The sequence below is a fragment of the Corvus cornix genome, chromosome 1, assembly GCF_000738735.6.
Source record: "Corvus cornix cornix isolate S_Up_H32 chromosome 1, ASM73873v5, whole genome shotgun sequence".
Taxonomy (NCBI): Eukaryota; Metazoa; Chordata; class Aves; order Passeriformes; family Corvidae; genus Corvus; species Corvus cornix.
This window is the reverse complement of record NC_046332.1, coordinates 4,540,240-4,561,528: the sequence shown is the minus strand read 5'-3', so window position 1 is coordinate 4,561,528 and position 21,289 is coordinate 4,540,240. Positions and strand designations below refer to the sequence as shown.

The 21,289-nt window shown below is 42.5% G+C and overlaps 1 protein-coding gene across 2 annotated transcripts in view; it reads right to left on the bottom strand.

The window, feature by feature from the left end:
• Positions 1-21,289, bottom strand: part of CD247 (CD247 molecule) — a 50,116-nt gene that overhangs the window by 7,000 nt on the left and 21,827 nt on the right. For both annotated transcript variants that reach the window (XM_010399468.4, XM_019285917.3), the window contains exon 2: positions 748-854. In XM_010399468.4, the coding sequence (XP_010397770.2) occupies positions 748-854 (107 nt within the window). The remainder of the gene's footprint in view (positions 1-747; positions 855-21,289) is intronic.

The window sequence follows — 21,289 nt, the reverse complement described above, 5'->3', positions numbered from 1 at the left end:
CTGCTCTTTGGCTTGGCTGCTGACAATATTTATGAGTAATCAATTGCTAAGACAAAATTTCAGGTAAAAGGGGGCAGTTTTGGGTCAGTGAGAGCAGCTACTTTGTGTTGTAGTCTTTAAAAACAACCTCTGAAACTACATTCTGTATTGATTTACTCTTCTTGAGTTATTATCACATTCAATTCTTTGTTAAAAGTAACCTTCTAGCTAGGTCTATATTTAGGCATAGAATCATGTTTGTAGCAATTACGCAATTCCTCTCCCATGGCTGTTTGGGTTATGTTGTTTGTGTCATCACACTCATAGTATCAAAGATGTCTGAATTATTGAGACATTTTAATACATCCTTCACGAGCTTGCCATTTACCCTGAATTTTCTGTATATCCCCTCCTCTCCTTCCAATGCAGGAGAAAAAAAATCCACATCACTCTTGATCAATCATTTCCCATCTACAAAATCCAGAATCTCTGATGTATCCATAAGTGTAGCATCAAAACACTCTCATATACTCTTCCCCCCTCCGTTCATGAACCTTTGGAAAGAACTTCCCCAGGTTGCTCAACTGGACCCCAGAAACGGAGAGGGGAGGGGGGAAAAAAAAAAAAAAAAGGAGAGAGAGAGAAAGAAAATAAAAGAATAAAAAAGTTCCATTCAAAGAGATGGTTCCTCTCCACTGCCACTTTCCAGCCCAGCCCAACTATTTTACACCACCAAATCCAAACGCATCTGTGTTTGGTTAGACTGACCTTTGCTTTCACAAAAAGGGCTGTCATCACCACTGCATAAATGAAGAGGAATCCATCCAGCACGTAGCAGAGTCTGGGATCCGTGAGGCCAAGAACTGATGCAGCATCTGTACAAAAATATCAGATACATCAGCAAAGAAGGTCATTTGTGTCACTGGGTGCTTGGCAGCATAAATGTGGCAGTGCTGCATAGCACTTCATGGAAAATTAATAGCCAGTATGAGGGCAACACTGCCCCTGTGTAAAGGAGATGGAATTCTGAATATAAGAATTGTAGGATTAATCTAGTCAAAAAGGACCACGGCAAGTCCAGCCTTCTCTGAAACAGGTTCAGATAAACCAGACCGTCCAGGACCTCAGCCAGCTGAGAATATCTCCATGGACAGAAATGTTTGCAAACTCCCCCAACCAACACAGGACATCTATTTTCTGGGAAAACCCAGCAGCATTTCCTTCAGAGATTCATGACTGGGCCTGGTTAAGGCTTCCTTCATCAAGTGTGTGTGAGAAAATACATCTGTTTGGACACGATTTTAAGGGAGGGCTTCTCAGGAAACAATTCTGCATTCAATGTAAAGAAAGATTGAGACCATCAAGTTCAGTGGGAGACCCAGGCTGAAATCACTGCTCTCTTTTGAAGACTCTGAAGCTGCTTCTCCCATATCCCAGGTTACATATTCTCTATGGAGGTTGTTTTGGGCTCCCAGTTTGTGAATGCTGGACACTGTTAAAGGTGAGAAGGGAGCTATGGGTAGGAGAGACAGACTTTTAACCCCAGATGTCAGAACACATCCATAAAGACAGCTGTGAGACACCGTGATGTGCCTTCTGGTTGGGAGGAAGGCTTTAAACCTGAATCTTTGCACAGGAGAGATTGGCTTGGGTGGCCCTCCCACAGAAGGTTTTTAATTTTTATTTCATAGAATCATGGAATACCATTGAAAGGGGATCTCAAGGATCATCCTGTCCAGCTGTTCCTGGCAAAAGCACGGTCTAGAAAAGATGGCTCAGCACACTGTCCAAATGGATCCTAAAAGGTGTCCAGTGTTGGAGAATGCACCACTTGCCTGGTGAGATTATTGCAATAGTTAATTATTCTCATTGTGAAAAATTGTCCTCTTGTGTCCAACAGGAATTGCTCCAGCAGTAACTTGAACCCACTGCCACTCACGTGTTCCATATGACTCCTTCTAAAAAGAGAGTCCCCATCTTTTTTCAGCCACCATATAAATATTTATGCACTGACCACATCCAGGAGGACACCTTAAAATTGTTGGGTTCCAGCAGATAAACCTGATAAAATTGCCCCTGTATCAGTTCATAAAGATGTAGAAAGTTCACAAACTATAGCTAAAAAAATCAAGGGCTAAGTAACTACAGATCCAATGTGCAGCTCCGGCTCCATCCCCCAAGGAAAAGCTGTATTGCAGTTATATAAAAAACAAAACAAAACAAACACCTTAAAATAAATCTGAGTAGTGCTTTGTGCAGATTTGGAGTGAGTTCAAAAGAGAAAGAAAAAATTATCAATAACCTGCAAAGCCCTTCGATGAAGATAAACAATCACTGTTCCCACTGACAGCCTCACACAGCCAGAAAAAAATTCCAAAGAGTAGATTTTGTTTGTTTGAACTAGGAGTTTGTATTTTTTTTTTTTTTTAAATCATGCATTTAGAAACAAATCCATGGAAATAAATTGAGATCCTAGAGGGTTTTCCTTCTTCCCCCCCTTTTTCTGCCATTTAAAAAATTTGGTTCAAAGCACTTTATGAACAACATCCTTCACCACATTTCCTCAGGACTATAAAATTTCCTGTACATGGGGTAAATAGAGACAGAGAGATTATGTTATTTGCCCAACATTGAATATTAAACCAACAAACAAGCTGAGATTACCTTCCCAGAGCTTTTCCTCTTAACAGTTCACAGGACAATATTTTACACAGCCCGGAGGCATCTGAGATGCTGCTGAAGGCAGCATTTTTGGGTACTCTTTGGGTATCCTGGCCCTGAATCCCCTCTTCTTGTACCAAAGCCAGGCACATTCACACAATCATCTCAAGTCCAGTATTTCTCCAGCATTAACAAAATCCCCAGAGCAGGAGGAGCTGAGGCAGGAGACGCGGAGGACTGTGGAGGAGATGTCAAGAGTGCAGGGGATTTAGCTGGGGCTCTGTGCCAACCATGGTCGACCTTGGCTGACTCTGCCCACGTGGTGCTTTTGTGGGGCAGCCTGGCCTCCAGCATCCCAGGTAATGGATTAAAGCTGTTCAGTGGGGAAAAGCCTGCTAGTCTGGCTGTGATTGTTCCTGGAAAAACATGTTTTGAGACAATGAGAAAGTCCAATATTTAGGAAAAAAAACCAACCAAACAATAAAATGAATAGAATTATTAGAGTGGGAAAAGACCTCCGATATCATCAAGTTCAACCTTTGGCTAAATACCACCATGCCCACTAAATCATATTGTGAAGTGTCACATCTACTCATTTTTTGAGCACTTCCAGGGATGGTGACTCCACCATTTCCCTGGGGAGCCTGTTTCGGTGCTTAACCACTCTTTCAGTGAAGAATATTCTCATATCCAACCTGAACCTTCCCTGGTACAGCTTGAAGCTACTTCCCCTTGTCCTATCTCTTAGTTCATGTCATTTCCTTAATATGTTTGACTTCTGTATTCTTAACAAAGCAAAACAAAATGTACAAAGCGCTTTCTAAATAATAACCTTTGCAATGGGTTTCTGGATTAGAAAGAGAGAGAGAGAGAAAGACAGAAGGTACAAAGCCTATTGAAGCAAAGGTCAAAGAGATAGGAGGCACAATGAACATGTGGCAGTTAAAGCAGTTACCATCCATTCAGGTGAACAGGACCAGTTTAGGTTTTTAAATTGCTAGAGGAGGAGTTACTGCCTCTTCAAAACAGAAGGCCAGTCCCTTAGACACCACCAAATTGTACTTTCTGTCCCTCACAAGCCATGGTCTGGGGGCTGAGGCCAAAGTCACAGGGGACACGCTGATGATGGCAGCTGGGCAGAGCCAAATGTGCCAGGCCCCAGGGAGCAGTCACACTCAGCTGCCTCACACAGAGCAAAGCACAAACAGTAATTATTTCACGGATGATTCCCACTCTGTTAACCTCACAGGTTACCCAGTGCGTACTGGGAGTTGCACAGCATCTTTCCAGGATTCACATATCAGTGTTATACCAGTCCAGATTTCAGCAGTCCAGTGAAATACAGCAGAGTTTTAAAGCAAAATGACCCAGTACAGGCGGGGGCACGGCCAGTGTCAGGTCTCAGGCCAGTGGGGAAGGCAGGTACATGGCACTGTAAATGATGTCAAGCTCACTGCTTAAATGTGCCTCAGACAAAGAGCACCTCTCTCTCCAGGAATCCAAAAGGAGCTGAGGCATGAATCGAGGCCTAGGTGCACAAATACGCAAAGGGCTCAAAGACGAGGTCAGAGTGGTGATCTTGCTTGAGAGGGAAGCAAGCTCTGAAGGAATAACAACTGGAAAGTTGGCACTTACTCGTGCTCACCTTGTGCTCCTGTGCAAGGAGCTTCAAGTAACATCACCTGCTGCAGGGCAGGGGGGACGTTTACTGAGAGACCACCAGGATGTGAGGGCAAACGGGAACAAACTGTGCCTTTGCTAATCACCTTTCAGTTGTAGGAGCTTGTACAGGAGAAGCTCTGGAAAGCTTTGTACAGAGAGCTAGGTAGGGACTGACAGACCTGAGAGGAGACAGAGTCACTACATAGAGCACTGCCCAGGCTGCCAGCCCTTCTCAATCCCAATTGCCTACACCTGAAACTCCTTCACCAGTTGTGCTTCTGCTGCTGAATTTCCTCCCAGCACCTCCTCCTTCCAAAGCCTGGACTTTTGTTCCCCTCCTCTTTTCTGCTCCCACCCAGGAATGCAGTCCTGCCCTCCTCTGTGCCCAGGCACTCTCTCCTGCTGCTGCAGGTCCCTCCACTCACACATCTGGACCCGAGGCTGGCATGTCCCTCATCCTGCTCCACACTCACACCCCCAAAGCAGCTCTGCCAGCACCTCTGCAACAACCCCCTGCAGCCTTTTACTTCCTGAAGTATAGGGCAAAGAAAAAAAATAGAAAGAAAAGGCAATTCAGAACTGCTGCGGACAAGCAAGCGAGAAAAAAGCCTTTAGCGAGAGCCCAAGAGCAGCCCCAGGAGCTGAGGGAGAGGAAGCCTGGGGGCCGGCGAGGGAGGCTGTGCTGCGGGCGGGCACCCGCCTCGAGAGCCCTGCGTGGTTTCACAGAGGGTTTCGAGGCCCTGGCTCAGGCCCAGCACCAGCTCTCCTGCACAGGGCAGCAAGTGGAGCTTCAGCCACCTGCCCACGCTGCCAGCTGTCCCCCTAATCCAGACCTGGAGAGAGCCAGGGAGTCCCAGAACCCACATCCAGGCACAGTCGCCCTGCTCCAAAACCTGACATGAGGGAGGGCTGCTGCCCCCCAAAGCTGGCTGGGGTCCAATCCACAGGGCTGGCCCAATTGAGCCAGTACCAATGGGGATCAGCTGAAGTGAATCACTGGAACGTGGTCGGGACCTCTGAAACGTGCCAGCACATTTCTTTGTAATAGGATTTTCCTCCTCCTATGTTTTCAGTGTGCATCTGGATTGGGTTAGACCATGATTCCCGATAATAGTTTGAGAAATACAGACTGTAAAAGCTGAATTACTTGTAAATCCAGATCAAATCTGTCCACCATAGAATTTTTTCTCTCCTATGGCTCTTATTAAGTGATTCATTTAAGAGTTTTACTTGTAGGGGTTACCAAAATTCAGTAACAGCTGTAAATGAAGCATTTTATCTTCCTGGAAACCGAGTTTCTCAGTGAAGCCCATGAAAACCAATCCCAGCACAAGAGATTTATTGCTGCAACTGTGGTTACATACAAAGGTGTTTAAAGGCAGATCCGGTAGTGCCTTCTCCCAACAGCCCAGAGCTGCTACAGCTGCTTGCTGGGGAAAGCAGGCAGCTTTTCTCAGACACCACCGTCTCCCACCAGCAGTGGTCCATGTAACTCTGGGTTGCTGTATACATTCATTCCAGTTCTACCCCATATTATCCAAGAGCCTCTTGCTGCAGGTTTGTGTTTCCAGACCCCCATGGGGACAGGATTCCACAGCTGCAGGTGCCACCACACCACACCACACATCAGGCACCCACCAGACTTTCCCTGTGGAGACTGACAGCAGGGAGATGCTGGGTGTGATGGATCTTGCCTCACTGCTGCTGTTTGAAAGCAAAATTCTGAACCTGAGAGAGCTCCCTGGGCTTGGGACAGGATGAGGAGAGAGATGAGCACCCTGCATGATGCTTCACTCCAAGTGTACACAGGCCTGCAGCTGAAAAGACAGCCCAGACCAAATGCCTAAAAGTTAGCCAGCTAAAATTATTAAAGATAATACTGGGGTTTATTTATAGTTATATATTTCTATGGAGTTTACTCATAGATATAAACAACAAACAAACTTGTGGCACTCCAAGACTGAAGACGCAGGGGCCAAATCCTCCTTCACTTGCAGAAGGCAAAGGCTCAATTAATTTATCATCAATATTCCATCACATATCTGTGAAACACAACATGGCCCAAAGCAAAGCTCGTGCTCATGAAGTTCAGCATTAGAATTTGTTGTTGTCGGAGGAAACTGCTGATATGATCAGGATTCAGGTTACAAGACCAGATGTTAGGCAGCCCAAATAATTACATTTAAAAAGGAAAGTATTTTAGGTCATTACCTTCCACTTTTTTACACTAATGAATGTTAGCCCTATGGAAAGTCAAGTTAAGGTGCTTTAGGATTCTTGGGAGCCCTTCATACTCCTTTTAGGATCCCTTTCAGACAGGCACTATCATAAAGTTCAAATAATTCAAGTTTCCCTCTGATTTATTTAGAAGAAATAGATTCAAAAGAAGGAAAATATTATAAATCCAGAAAGGGCTAAACGTTGGGGTTCCTGCCCACAGCAGGGGGATTTGAGCTAGATGATCTTTAAGGTCCCTTCCAACCCAAACTTTTCTAATGATTCTATGATTTTCTAGAACATTATGGAATAAAGACTCTAATAAAAAAGTCCAGGCTACTGTAACAGGAGCAAGACAAGTAGATCTCCAACAGCTGTTTGATATGTGGGAAGAGGAAACATGTAGCAAACAATAAAAGATCTACCTTTTAAGTCTGAAGGTGAAGAAGATTAACTTTGAATATATAATTAAATAAGGCAGTCTTTCACCCTCCAAAATCCTTCCAGAGCCTCGTTAGAAACAGAAAGGAGGGGAGTGCCTTGCTCATCTGTGGAAGGGGACTCCTTGCTTCATCAAAACAGTCAGTCATTCTCAGAAAAAGCAACTGCTTTCACTTCTCAGTTTAGCAAGGACTTGGTGCAAAGGGCTTTCCTGAAGCAAGCCTGATGTTGCCTCCTAGAGACAGCAAACCATGCACAGGACAACTGCAGATGTGGCTATCCAACAAGCTGGGCTGACAGATGCAAGCTGTGCAGCTCCTTCAGCTTTTGTAGGGGGTTTAGATCAGGCACAAGTGCTTTTACTAGACCCATCTTCATCAGGGATAGCAAAAGTTTAATCTAGTTAATGCAAAAGGTGTTCCCCGCTGTAAATTTTCTATTGTCTAATTCAATCTGGTGTTAAGTGTACAAAGAGGCAAGAATTATTATTCAAATGCTTCGAGGTCACTTAGCCTTTCCCTTGCCCTACCAACTCTGTCCCGCAGCAGTAACTCACCCCAGACTGATTTACTATCAGGTGGCCTTTTCATGTTCAGCTCCTACAACCCCGTGCACATGATGGAGGACGCCATAAAAGAATTCAGCCTCCATGTCTCCCCAGGAATCCCAAAGAGACTTCATGCTGCGAGGCTGAAGGAAGAGACACTAAGTCAGACACAGGGTGCAGCTGATCACAATCAGATGTGTTTCTCTGTTCAGTGAGCACTTCACAGATGTGGCAGACGTTTCCCTAAGCACTTTAAATTAGCATTTTTAAGTTAGACATTACAACTAGCTCACAGCTCATGGCTCCAGTAATCAAATGTACTATAACATAAATAACAATTCCCAACCAGGAGATTTATAAGGCAACCCCACTCCCTTTTATCCTAGTTTCAGACTTCCAAAAGTCATTAAGCTTATGGGGGCTATCACTACTGGTGGGAAGTGGTTGGAACCAAATGCAGAGGTGCACAGGCCCAGCAAGAGCCTCACCAGGGCTGCTCTGTCTCAGACTGAGCTTAATTGCAACTCCCTTGATTTGCTACAAGTAGAGAAATAAAAAATCCCTCACAAGAACACAAGCTAAGGGTGGAGGTGCTGGAGGGAGAATTGCAGCTACAAGGCCATTTACAGGGAAGAGTCAGCCCATGAGGAATTCCTTCCCTTGCAGCCAACATGGACCAAAGCTGGGACAATTACAGGAGCCATCCGTGATGTATGGTCAAAGCCGTGTCTGGACACTCATCACAGCTAATCCTACTGCAACCAAACCACGAATTTTTTCCTTTTTCTGGGATCACTTTCCACCTAAACTCACCGACAGCACCAGACCTAACCAGTGCCAACAGAGCCAGAGACGGGAAGGACACCAAACCCCCAATAATGAAAGCCATCCATTTTTTTAGGTTAAGTCCAGAGCAACATTTTCCAAAACCCAGGTAGCTGTCATTCAAGACTTTCAACGTATTTCCCATACAATGTTTTTCAGCAGATAAATGACTGAATCGGAAGGAAGGTAGACACACGAAGAGCAGTGGAAAGGCTGCAAGATTTACTTTAGCAGAACAATGAGGAGCAGACTATTTCAAGGCTAGCAAAGCCTCAAGATGTTTTCATTGCAACATCCACATGCAACAAAGCTTCTGAGGGCAAAGAAATTCCTAGTGAAGCTTGGTGTCAAGGAGGGAAATAGTTAAATCATCTGCAGAGGCAGTGGCTCGGGTTCTCAGGCAGGAAGGAGGTTACACCAGCCCCAACGGCTGAGGCTCTAAAGCCTGCAGTAGCTGCACACACAGTCAGGGAGAGGTTTCAGAGCAGTCCCCTGCCACTGACCCACTTAGTGGAGAGACGTGTGTGTCATGTCCTGCCTCTGTCAGAAGATGCACAGGCAAAAAAACGCTCCTGTGCAAGAGCAAGTTATGGACAGAGTAAAGAGAAAGGCTGATTAAGGATTTGGGTTAATATTTTTCTATTTGGGTGTATATTTTTCTTGCAGCATTACTCACCAAAGCTTAGCAATAATGATATTAAGACCACTGGGGAATATTACACTCTGAAAACAGCACATGAAGCATTTCACAGGCCTCATAAAAAAGGAGCCAATGGATGAGCTATCACAGAATGGAAATACCACAACAAACCTTGCCTGGGTCCTCGATGGATTCCTTCAGCAAAGGGGCTCAGAACAAACCCTTAACTCCAGGGACCCTTACACATTCCATTTGAAAAAGAAAGAATTTCTTCTTCCACCTCAGGAATGTCCTTCCTCTGATTTGGGAGCATTCACACTTTCATAGCATGTAGCAACTATGCAGCTAAAATTTTATGTCAAAGCAAAGCACTGCTGAAGAGAAAGGGCTTTGACCATGGATCTGCAAATGGGCACGGCTTTATCCCTGTTAACACCTCACTGCTGAGGCCCGTGCTCCTCTCTCAGGTGACAAAACTGTGGCTGGTACATCTCCACTGCTGCATTTTGTTACGAGCCAACTGATGGACTACACCCAACTATAGAAAACCTTATCTCAGATGGCAGTACAGGATAAGGGGGAGAAAAAGGTGCTATATTTTGAAACACACCTTCTCAAACATAGGAAATGGCAAGAACGAAGAGCATATATATAAATTTTGACTGAATTAAAGACTGTTGAAAAGCAATACATTCCTGCATGGGGTGGGAGAAATAGGAGGAAAGAATGTCCTTATCATTAATGACTTTACTTAACACCTTTATTTCACCAACTATAAGTTAAAAGTAATACATTAACCGTCAGAAATACTGAAGTGCTCTCAAAAGCTCGGGCACTGGAAGCTGGTACCTTCTTAATTGCTTCTCTGTGGAAACAGACTTGTAGGGAAAAAACCTCAAAAACCCAAGGAAAAGGACCCCCATCTCTCATCACAAAGAAAATTTCCTGATTATTTACACTATTAGTTCAAACCATTCTATGGCAGTATTTGCAACTGAGATGAAGTAATTATGATTTACTCACTGCATGCAACTAATACTACAATTTATCAAGTTAATTCCATTAACCAATTGGGAATACATTGAAAATCTGGAAAGGTGAGCTATCATGAGTAATTTAAATTAATTTCATCCACAGCACTAAATTTACTTTATTGTTTTTTCTTCAAGATTTTTCAATAAGATATTTTCCACAAATTTAGCAAAGAGAAATCCTATTCTATTGCTTATGACTAGATTTAGTTTAGTTTTGTTTTCCTGGAGGAATGGCACAGCTATTTCAGAGGATTTAGATCCCTTGTATTTATTCTTTCCATCTTAACGCAAGCAAGCAGCTCTCAGCCACTTACCAGATATATTTTACAGAACAATTCTGTTCATACCTTCAACTTTCAGAGCACCTCTCTGAAGCAGCCACTTGAGATGGGATATTATGTTGTCTCTGATTTTTCTCACTCCAACTAATTTTATAAAGTGTAGAATTATGCACTTGCACTACCACTGCACTCATCTAATTGCTCGTCAGCCTCATAAAACATGTTTCCTTTAAGATCTTTAATGCTGCTTCTAAAATGGATGAAAATTTTGAAATTATGTTTACTTTAAACACCCTCTCTCTCCCGCAGAAAGGCATATTGGGAAGCCTTTGGGATGTGCAGAGAGATAAAAAGGCTGCATGGAAACTGTACTTGTTTGCTTTCTGTGTGCAGCTGAGATGGATTTAGAATGCAAAGGAAATTTATATAAGCTCCATTTTTCATAGCATTGGGAGCTTAGGTAAGCTTTATTGAAAGCACAGTTTGGGAAACTGCAGCCACAGAACTGCTGGATGGGGTGAAAAATCGCCAAGTGATCAAATGCCCACAGAAAATAATTTTTCACCTAAATGTGAAAAGGATCCTTAGCATTTAATTTACTTCTTGTACTCTCTAAGAAAAATCTTTCTTCTACTTCTATCCATTACAATTTCTTCTTGCCACAGAACCCTTTATTGTGTATTGCACTACCTCAAATACAATGCTGGGCTGCCCAGATAATGCATGGGCTTGTACACGACAAAACACTCTCCTCCCTTAATACAAATGCTTTTCTGGGATTAGGTTTGATTAACCCATAATTCATTCACATCTGGACTTGGTGTGTATTCCTAATAGGACAGAGGGGAAGAGAGGAGGTACTAGGGACCTACTTCGAGGTGCTTTGCAGTGGCCTGATCTGTGCCTCTGGGAGTTTCCAGCATGTGCAAGCCTGGAATTAATCCCATTAAGCAAAGTGTTATCCCACGGAATTAGCCCTTAGATGTGCATTAATTATTTCAATCTATCCCTTGAAATCCATTTGGAGAAGCTGCCCTGTTTTAACAGTCAAAAAAGTGAAGCTATCGGAGCCGACAGCTCTCACGAGGGTTGTGTTGGGGTTTATCGCATCCAAACGGAGGAAGAAACACAAGTGAATGTAAACAAATGTCCCAGTTCTCCTCCCAGTAAAGACCAGATTCCAAAATGGGTGAATTCATTCCCCACACCATTGATTTCAAGTTAGCACAGGCCATTTAATTCAATGAGAACAGGTTTGGCCCCAAGGCTGACACACACGCACACCGTCAAAGATGCACAAGAAACAGGGTGTGAGCCTCAATAATTAAAAGATAAATGCAAATGTTTCTTCTAACACAATATTCATTATACAATAAATCTTTACTCAGTGTAACAAATTCAAGTTTGGAGAGTATGACCAGACACAATTTTTTTCTGGAAAATAAATCTCTTCATTACTCCTTAAATTTGCTGTATTCTACCCTGCTTTCAGAGTAACCTGACAGTGTGTTCTTCTGCAATTCATTTTCACATGCGTACACATTAGAAGTCAGCAAAAAAAATAATTGCCTCTGAACCCTTCAATTTAAGCAGTATTATTTTTCTAGAAATATATTCCAAAGCTGTATTTCTACTTTATCCACAAAAATTAGCAGTGGTTTACTCCGAGTCCATTGCAAGAGCTACATTAGAATAATTTACTACAAGGCAAAAGAGCAGGAAGGACCAGATGGTTCAGCTCATTGCACCGCACCAAATACATATATTTAACTCTCCAAACATTTCAGCATTTCCACTGAAGAAGAGCACAGCACATGCACAAAATACAAAGGTCTAAGGAGAAAGTCTATGCACATGAAGCAAAATAAGTCTGGCTTTGTAACCTGCTCTGCCTGATACTGTTTAGAATATAAAACTGGTTCACAAAAACAATAATGGGGGAAAAAAAAAATCACTATGTATTTCTCCTGTCAGTTGATTTTCTGCTTGGACATGACAAAACCAGTAATTTCCTAACAGATTCCATGCAGTCACCTGAAATTTATCTAACATGATGGCATCCACCATCACATGGTGGGATTTTATCTAAATTAAATTACATAGAGATGTAGATACAGCTACAGAGCAAACATTATTTTAATTAATTCATTTCATAAGGGTGCTTTTAATTTCATATGCTGGAAAAAACAATGAATGAAATTTAAACAGAGAAATCATAAGCAGATCTTCATAGACCTTAGGTAATTTGATTTTTCCAAACTAGTGCCACAAGCCCCCTGAAGCCAAATTTCCCTGCTAGCAAGACCCATCCTCCTCCAGTGTCCCACTGTTAAATATCTCGGTCTTGTGTGTTTATGATCAGAAAAAAGTCCCTAAAAGAGAAAAAGTCTGACCAGCTGGGACAGAGAAAATCTGTTATTTTATTACCATGCTAACAATTGGTGATCCAAACACTACAGTCTTAAGACATAGTTTACAACAATAAAAGTAATATTTCTTCTCTTTTCCCTGTCAGATTTCTAACACTGTCATAATGGTGGCAGCATAAAAAGCAAAAAAATACTTACCAAATTCTATGCAGAATTATGTACTCTTTAGAAGCAGCAGTTGAATGACAGTTTTATGCTGCTACTTATAATCTAGGTAAAGCTAAATAAAGTATCACACTGAACATACTGCTTCACTTAAAATTCTCAGCTGACTACGACACAGAAATACCCTCTTGGTGGGCTGTTCAGAGATTAGTATTTCTGCAGCTTTTAAGAGATTAAATTCTGCAGCTGGCTATACTATCTGCAGAATAACCTAATATCAGATATTGGGCATAGTTAGAATTCATGCACAACCAATTTGTAATTCAAGACCCAACTGTGTAATTAAGATTTTTTAAAAATCGTATTTCAAAGTTAGTTGTACTTTCAGTTTTTTAGGAAATGTCAGTAAATCACGTTTTAAAAACAAAATATACTCTGCTATTAGAATTTCTCTTAGCAGATTACTGCAATTGGAGTGAAGGGAGTACATTTGTCTGTTGGCATACAGAATTGCTTCTAATCAGAAACATATTCTTCTGCAAACTCAGAACGATCAAGCTCTACTGCCTTAAATTTTACCATCCAGAAAGTTACCCAGCAGTGCTGAAATCAATAATAAAAACTCTAGATAAAGTTGTTAACACATATGGATCAACTTGTGAACTCTTGACTCCTGGAACCCTGACTGACTACTGATTTCCACAGAAATGTTTTGTGCTTTACTGGTGTGGTGGTGTCTGATGGCACCAGCATTTTCATGGAAATAATGCATAGTCATTTTGCTCAATAACAACTCACTTGACAACTGAAAAGGCAAAATTGATATCCTTATTTTCAGTCAAGAATTGTATTTTATTTTTATTACTGAGCAGAAGTGTAAATGTGAAAGAAGCCAGTTCCACATGCTGCTTGCAATAGTACAGAGAATTTGGCATTACTCTCCCAGTTGTTTTTGTCCAAGTTCCTCAAATCACAAATGCACCACTAGGTCAAAAGAGAACCCCAGCAGTTTCTGCAAAACCATGCCTGACTTTATATAAAAATATCCTTTTAAACCTTATTTGGTCATGTAGGAATCAAAATCTATAGCACAAGCATGATGATGATTATAAGGTATTGAATTTGAAGGATCCTACTCACACAACTGCTGCACAACTTCCTGAGTACTTGTCAAAAGGCCAAGAAAGTGCACGTTATACAGAAAATCTTAATGGTGGGAAATGACAGAAAACAAAGCTATGTCATCAAATGATTTTCTATAGTTACCAGAGTGTTCAGTGTTGTCCTATTTTTAAAATCACTCTGTGCTGTAAGAAGTTAGACAAAATAGGACATTAAGCACAAAAAAATTACTTGCAGGGTAATGGTGTTCTCAGTGCTGGTCAGGAAGGTTCAGGGAGGAACAGAAAACCCAGAGCCATGACATCAGCCAAGGACACTTTTTTATGCTTGCTGCCCCCCTGGGCATTGCACGCCAGACACTCTCCAGGCTGGTTTTCATAATAGCTTTATAGCCTCAGTTAAGGAGAGAATGACTGCTTTATTATCCTTTGCAGACAGATAAATCACATTTCTTTTACCTACCCAACTGGCTCACCCCTGTGTTACAGCTTTCCATCCTGACCACTAATTGTCCTTTTATCAGGTTTTGTTAATGACACACTTCTCTTTGTACAGACCACAGTACAGATACCGTATGACTTACCTCTGCCTTTCCTTTACATTCTAGACATGCAGTACTTTGATCAGAAAGGATCAGCTCTGTGTTTCAGCGTGGACCACACAAATCAGGGCTTGACGCCACGCTCTCAGAGAAACAAATGCATTTTCTCACTCCAACACCTTGCTGCTGCATCCCAGTGCAGCCCCAGAAAATCCCCCATCATTTACCACAGAGCAGCTGCATGAAACCAGCCAGGCCATTTCGGGAACTGCTCAGGAGCTGTTTGCCCGGCAGATCACCTGTGATTTTAGTTTGCTCTGGCCTGCCAAGGGGCAGGACATGGGCTCAGTGGAGGAGGGAGCCTGCTGCCCTACAGCACTGCACAAGCTGCTGCTCTGGGCCCCGTTGCCACAACACAGGCTGGCTTCTTCTATCAGAAATCTCCACCCTTTTTGTCTCTTGGGTCAGGTTAATATCACTAATCATGTTTCTTTTTTTTTCTATTCCTTTCCTTCAACCTTTCTTCCTTGTTCAAAACAACTGATGTCTGGGAGCCCTTTGAGTATTTTGAAGATCTGGCTACAAAGCTGATTATGAAATGGCTTGAACATTTCACACAGATTTGTTTCCCTGCTGAGAGATTCTCGGAGGCCCTGCGTGCCTGTCTGACAGCAACCACAAGATCCATGCCCACCAAGTCCCTTTCACTTATAAACCGTGGCGACAAAACAAAGCTCCTGGTCCCTCACTCACACACACCCCAGCCCGCTCAAAGCCTCAAAGCGAGACGTGACGCTTCTCTTCAGCAGATACGGATCTACCCCCCACACACCGCCCCAGCAAACACACATCTGAGACTCTCCTGAGCTCAGACAGCCAACGCCAGGTGTGCTGGGGAAAGCACTTGCTCAGAGCTCCTCTGAGACAGAAATTGTTACCTCAAAATAAAGTAAGTGTAGGAGCAGGCTTTATCATTTCAGGGCTCATCAGCCTCTCTTTTTTTACAGCAGGAATAAAAAAACACCAAACAAAAAAGAGCTTGACTTAAACAGGGCAGCGCCTTAAGTCTGGATCACAGGCATCGTTTTCCCAAACTTGGGGCCTTAAGAGGACTGAGGAAGCAAGCAATCCTATGAGAAACACATGAGCAGCCAGACAGGTGACCCCACGGATGTGAGAAGCAGCAGCAGCATCTGGAATCAGTGTCCCACCTCTGCTTCACGTCAGACCCTGCAGAAAGACTGCACAGGCTTTCAACCCACCAAAGAGGCACCGTGCCAACCCCACTACACAGCATGAGCAGGGACTGCTTTTCCTTTGAAGTACCTGGCTCCAAAGAAAGCCCTTTTGACACCCTCCAGGCAATACGTGTATGACACAGTCTTACACACCAACACCTTTTTTTTCTTAAGTAAAAGGGTGGTGGAAAAGGTTGTTTGTTTGCTTTCAAAACGTGACTGTCTGCGGGAATTACTGCATTCATCCATGAAATGGGACATGCTTGCAGAGCTCAGAAGAGAGAATCCAATGCCTTGAAACAGAACGTCCTGCACCTTTGCTGCCTGAGCTGGACAATTTGGCTCTCAGCACATCCTGGGAGCTTGGAGAAAAAAGTAAAAATCAACACTAAATAATCTTGTTTTGAAGTGCCATACTAAGGGTGCAACAGGGCAATGTGAGTCCAAAGGCTGCCAGGCAGGCTAAGGCAGAAAGGGAAGGTGACAAGCTGTTTTTTCTTCTTCTTCCTTTTTTTTTTTTTTTTTTAAGGCAAAATACCTTTTTTTTTTTTTTCTCCAGAAGGCAGCTTTGACGCTGGATTCGAAATTGCCAGAGGCAAAAACAAATTCACATCCGTACAGAATAACCACACAAATTCTCTCTCCTTCGCTTTCATGAGCGGGACCATGAATTGCAGCATGAATTTTCTGAATATTTCTTGCCAACTCCCACTCCTTCATAATGAGCAACTGGAAAGTTTCAATCTGAATAATTGACTTTATAGATTTAGGGAAAAATAAGTCAATTTACTATGTCAAAGAGCAAAAAAAAGCCCTGTTTGTGCTCTCTGGAATATACTGTATTGGCTCCTGTGAGCAAGCAACAAAACACAGTTTGTCATTCAGAAGTTTAAACTCAAGTCTTATGAGGTTAGGCTATATCTTTCTCATAAGAAATACAAATTCTAGGTAACCACAAAATACAGTCCTGCTCACGGAGCTGTAGTATTTTAGAACTTCTGGTATTAGCTGCAGCCAGAGATGCAAAAGCATCGAAATATCTGTATTTGAAGGTTTTCTGCTTATTCAAGAACATTTCAGCACTTCATTCCAAACACATGATGGACTTGGAATAATCAAAATAAAAATCTATACTGAACTTTCGATAAACATCTTCAATTCAACAATGCTGGTATTGCCTTTGCCCCATTATTTTGCATTTATGTAGCCTCAGAGCATTCTCCTCCTGAAGTGACTATTGATAAACCAGTGACAGATACACTGAAGGAAATACAGAGATATAATAGGATTCCCTTCCCATGGCACCTTCCAGAGCTGCAGGACTTGGCTAAATCAGTGATGCTCTTCAGTTTAAATGAGCACCTCGAACTTTTGGGTTCGCCCATTGCCATTTTCTCTCACTTAAGTGCAACATGCTGCCTTTTGCTTCCACATAAACATGTGTGCAATACCATAGACCAAGGGTGCATGTACATATATTTATATATATCTACATTCATGGATACACCACATAACCCTCATACATATTTTTATGTATCTACCTATATTGACATACACTCACGTAAGCCATTTCTTCTCACTGCCTTGGTGGGTTGCACACCAGAGCAGGGAGGATGCTCAGCCAAACAAATCACCCATGAAACACCAGTGACTTTCAGGCAGACACATCCATGAAAGGGAAAAAGGTTCAGCAATGAAGGCAGCCACCTGCCCTGTTTTGCCTGGTTGCAGGAGAGCCTCCCTGCCTCCCCTCTCAAAGACAGCAGTGCAGGGGAAGCTGCACCACCTTTGAAATGGGTCTCATCACGCCGGGGGTTTCCTTCTGCAGGGTCCCTTCCCTCTTGGCTGTGCTGGGACTGCATGTCTATCACTAGCATGAAGCCACTTTCAGCCTCCAAACAACCTGGCTTTGCTGCTGTGTCACTCTTGCCTCCTTTCACATCAGTGCCTGATGGGAGAGGAGTGGAAGGAGCTTGGGGAAGGGCAATAAAAAGCTGGATAACAGCAGCAAAAAGAGTCAGAAGGCAGCCATGGAAAAGAAGAGTAAGCAGCTTTGAATGGATTCATAAAAACAGACAATAACATATTTTCCACTTGAGCAGAGAGGAACTACAGATTCATTTATAATTTTACTCCTCTATTTAAAGGAAGAGACCGAAGCAATACAGACAAAACAGTGGAAAATTAAAGCATTTCATCTGTTCAGCATTTTCTGTCCTGTTCTTGCTAGTGGTAAACAGCCCTACGAGCGGGCAAGCCCCGCTTGCCGCTCAGGAAGCACCCCTGAACATGCTGGTATAGCCAGGGATGCCCCAGGCACACAGCAAGGATACAGCTTACAAAGAGAGACAGAGCTGTTCACCCTGACCAAAATCTGTTTTTCTGGGTGAGAGTGTGGTGTTTTCTTGCATATAGTCTGGGCTTTGCCAGCACTCATGAAGTGCCAACTCAACTACATCAGGGACAGTGCTGAAGCTTAAAACAAGTGCACTTGTTAGTACTCGCATCCACGTGCTAGCTCTGCCTAATTCACAATCAGCTATTTCAACAATCTACTGTCTGGAACATCTCTTATCACAGGCAATCAAAAATGCTGCAGACTACATTCATTCACACCTCACATCCCAAGATCACGACAAAAGAGCAGCACACTGTTTTCTTTCTAATCAGATTCTTTGCCATATACACTTCCACATTTTTCTGTCATTGAGAAGTCAAAAAAGGGGTACATTTATTTCTTGAACAAAAATCCCTAAAGACCTGGTCAACTGCATGAACCCCAGCAGTCAAGGTTTGAAGAAAAATTATCTTTCTTTTGAGACAGGTGAGAAATTAACGACAGGTCAGAGATGTGTTCAGAGGATAAAAAAAATCAGCTTAATAAATGAATCCAGCATATGGTGTCTTAGGTTATTAGGGAGTTTGTGCTGCTTTGTAGAGAATTGTGTCCCTAACTGCATGGACAAAAGAGCTATGAAATCAGATGTTTACTTCCTTCTCTGTTTATTTATAATGTTCCTAACTGGTGGGTACTTGTCAAAGCCCAGCCACCAGTCACAGAAGCTAAATAGTTAATCAGTAAGCTGAAAGCAAAGTCTGTGGGAGAGCATGTTGCATCTCTCCTTCCAAATATTGTACTAGGTGAGCCTAAAAGATAGCAAGGACTCAAATATCAAAAGTTACAGGGCACCAGAAAGCAAGATGATAAAGTACATAAACTACATCAAGTACAGCCTGTTAATGTTTGCAATGAAAAGGACTAACTTGTTAAAGGACGTAGAGAAAAAGACTTTCAAATAATTTTATTTTTTAAAAATTAACCATTATTTCTCGTTTTCTTTTGACCATAAAGTCTTCAATTGTGATTATGGTGCATTTGGTATTTAGACCACGTTACAAGCACATTTTTCTTTGCAAAAGTAAGAACACATTAAATTTCATGCTTGACGTGTTCATTTGTGCTAAAGGAGAAGTAACTGCCCAGGGCCCAGATTACATCCTCCTCAAAGCAGCAAACCAAAGCTTTAACTTAAACTGGTAAGTTAATTGCCTGCTTGAACATCCTTTTCGACCTTGAGATGAACCTGATAACTCACCCAAAAAAGCTGAAAAGCTCAATTATTTTTGTCCCAGTGCAGCTTGCAGAAATTGGTATGTGTGCTCTAAGACACTCCAGTGATGGAAATTCATATCTTCTGGTGCCCCAGACTGTTAGCTGAGTTTGCATGCTAAAAAGTTCAGGTTACGTGTATCAATTTGCTATAAATAAAAATGATGTCTTCATTGCAAACACTCCAGTTGGTTGTATTTTAAAGAAACAAGATCTTGTGGCACTAAAGAGTGGCAAAAATGCAGTTTTAATACTTCATGCTGCTGACTTGCATCCATCGTATTATTAGAAAAAAAGGAACGCTCTGTCTTTGCTGAAATGCCCATAATGGAGCACAACAGCTCAGAGTACCTCTTTGGAGGAGATTACAATTTGCAAGCATTTTCTTTCTGAAAAATTAAAACTTCAATTTTTTGGGGGTTGTTTTTCCGAAATATCAAAGGAAAGATAAAGATAAAGCCATGTACACTTTCATGCAATATTTCATTTTTAATTCTCATGAAGTCTCGTTTTTAAATATCAGACAATACGTCTTTTCTAAATCAAAGAATCTTCTGGGTGTTATAAGAAAACTCTTTAAAAACCCCAAAACTAAACAGATAAAAGGTTTCCACTTGACTCCAGAAAAGAGTTTTTAAGTCTCTCTATTTTGGGATCTAAGTTCTGGTATGATTTAGTAACATCTCCTTGCCATGCTGGTATTGAAAGGTCATAATTTACCTATTTAGTTTACTACAATTATACAAGAAACTTTGTAGCATCCTGATTTTTAAATTTAGTCTATTTCGTTTCAGATGGAGAAAATTCAACAACTGAATGGCAAAAAACCCATTTATTTAAAACCTCTGGTTTAGTGCCCCAGGATCTTCTCTGGGATATTTCCCACCTTCATTTCTATTGCACAGATCCATATCTACAGCCTGCAATCCAAAGGGCGAGTGGCACAGGCCCCCCAGAGTGCAGATTTGACCCAGCTCGTTCATCACAAAGTCAGCACTGAGTTTTGTGTGGCTCAGCCCTGCCTGGCAAGCCCCAGCCCAGCTGCTTGCCCCTGTTTACGATAAAAGGCAACCCCACGGGAGCCAGCCTCACCCACGGAAACACCCGCATTCACAGAAGTCACCGTCTTTCTGACTCTGCCTGGGGTTTTCTGCCACTTGTTTTCAGTCCCCACAGTGCCAGGACAATTGTTCCACTGCCCAGCTGTGCCCCAGAGTCACAGCCGGGGGATGCTCTGATTCTTGGCAGAGTTTACAGAACCTTCCTCCACCCAAGTCCACCTCCTTGCCACTACACCCCTTCCCACTGCAGAAACCTTTCCGGCTCATCTCCACTTCTGCAAATTTCAGACCGATAGCCACAAGATGCAGTGAGGTCAAAAAGAGACAGACCACCGAGAAGCATTCAGCAACTCCCAAAGCTACAGATGCAGCAAGGGCTCCTGTGCCAGCTACAGAAGGACAGAGCCAAATGTGTAGAGGCAGGCAAGCACACAACTACTGAAAAGGTAAAGACAAATTTAGATAGGATGTGGTGGAAACAGCAGAGGCAGGGTGCTGCCAACCCTACATGCTTTAAAAAAACAACAACAACAAACAAACCAGGGTTATATAAATAATTAGATTGCATTCAAAAGTAAATAAAACCAAAAGCACTGGATACTTGAGAAAAATATGACACATTGGCAGTTCTGTAACAGACAGAACTGGGCAAATGTTTCACAGGACTGTGTTTAGTTATGCAGTGAGGCAGGGATTAATGCCCATCTTGGACACACTCACAAAAAGCCAAGCCACCATCTTTCATCTGCCACCTTCCTTCCAAGAGCCACATTTCCCTGCAAAGTTGTTATGCTTTCAGCACTGACTAAAAATACAGAGAAAAAAAAAAAAAGTTGGATTAGACTAAGATTCTAGTCCCACTCCCTCCAAATTTCACAATATACTCAAGGAGCGGT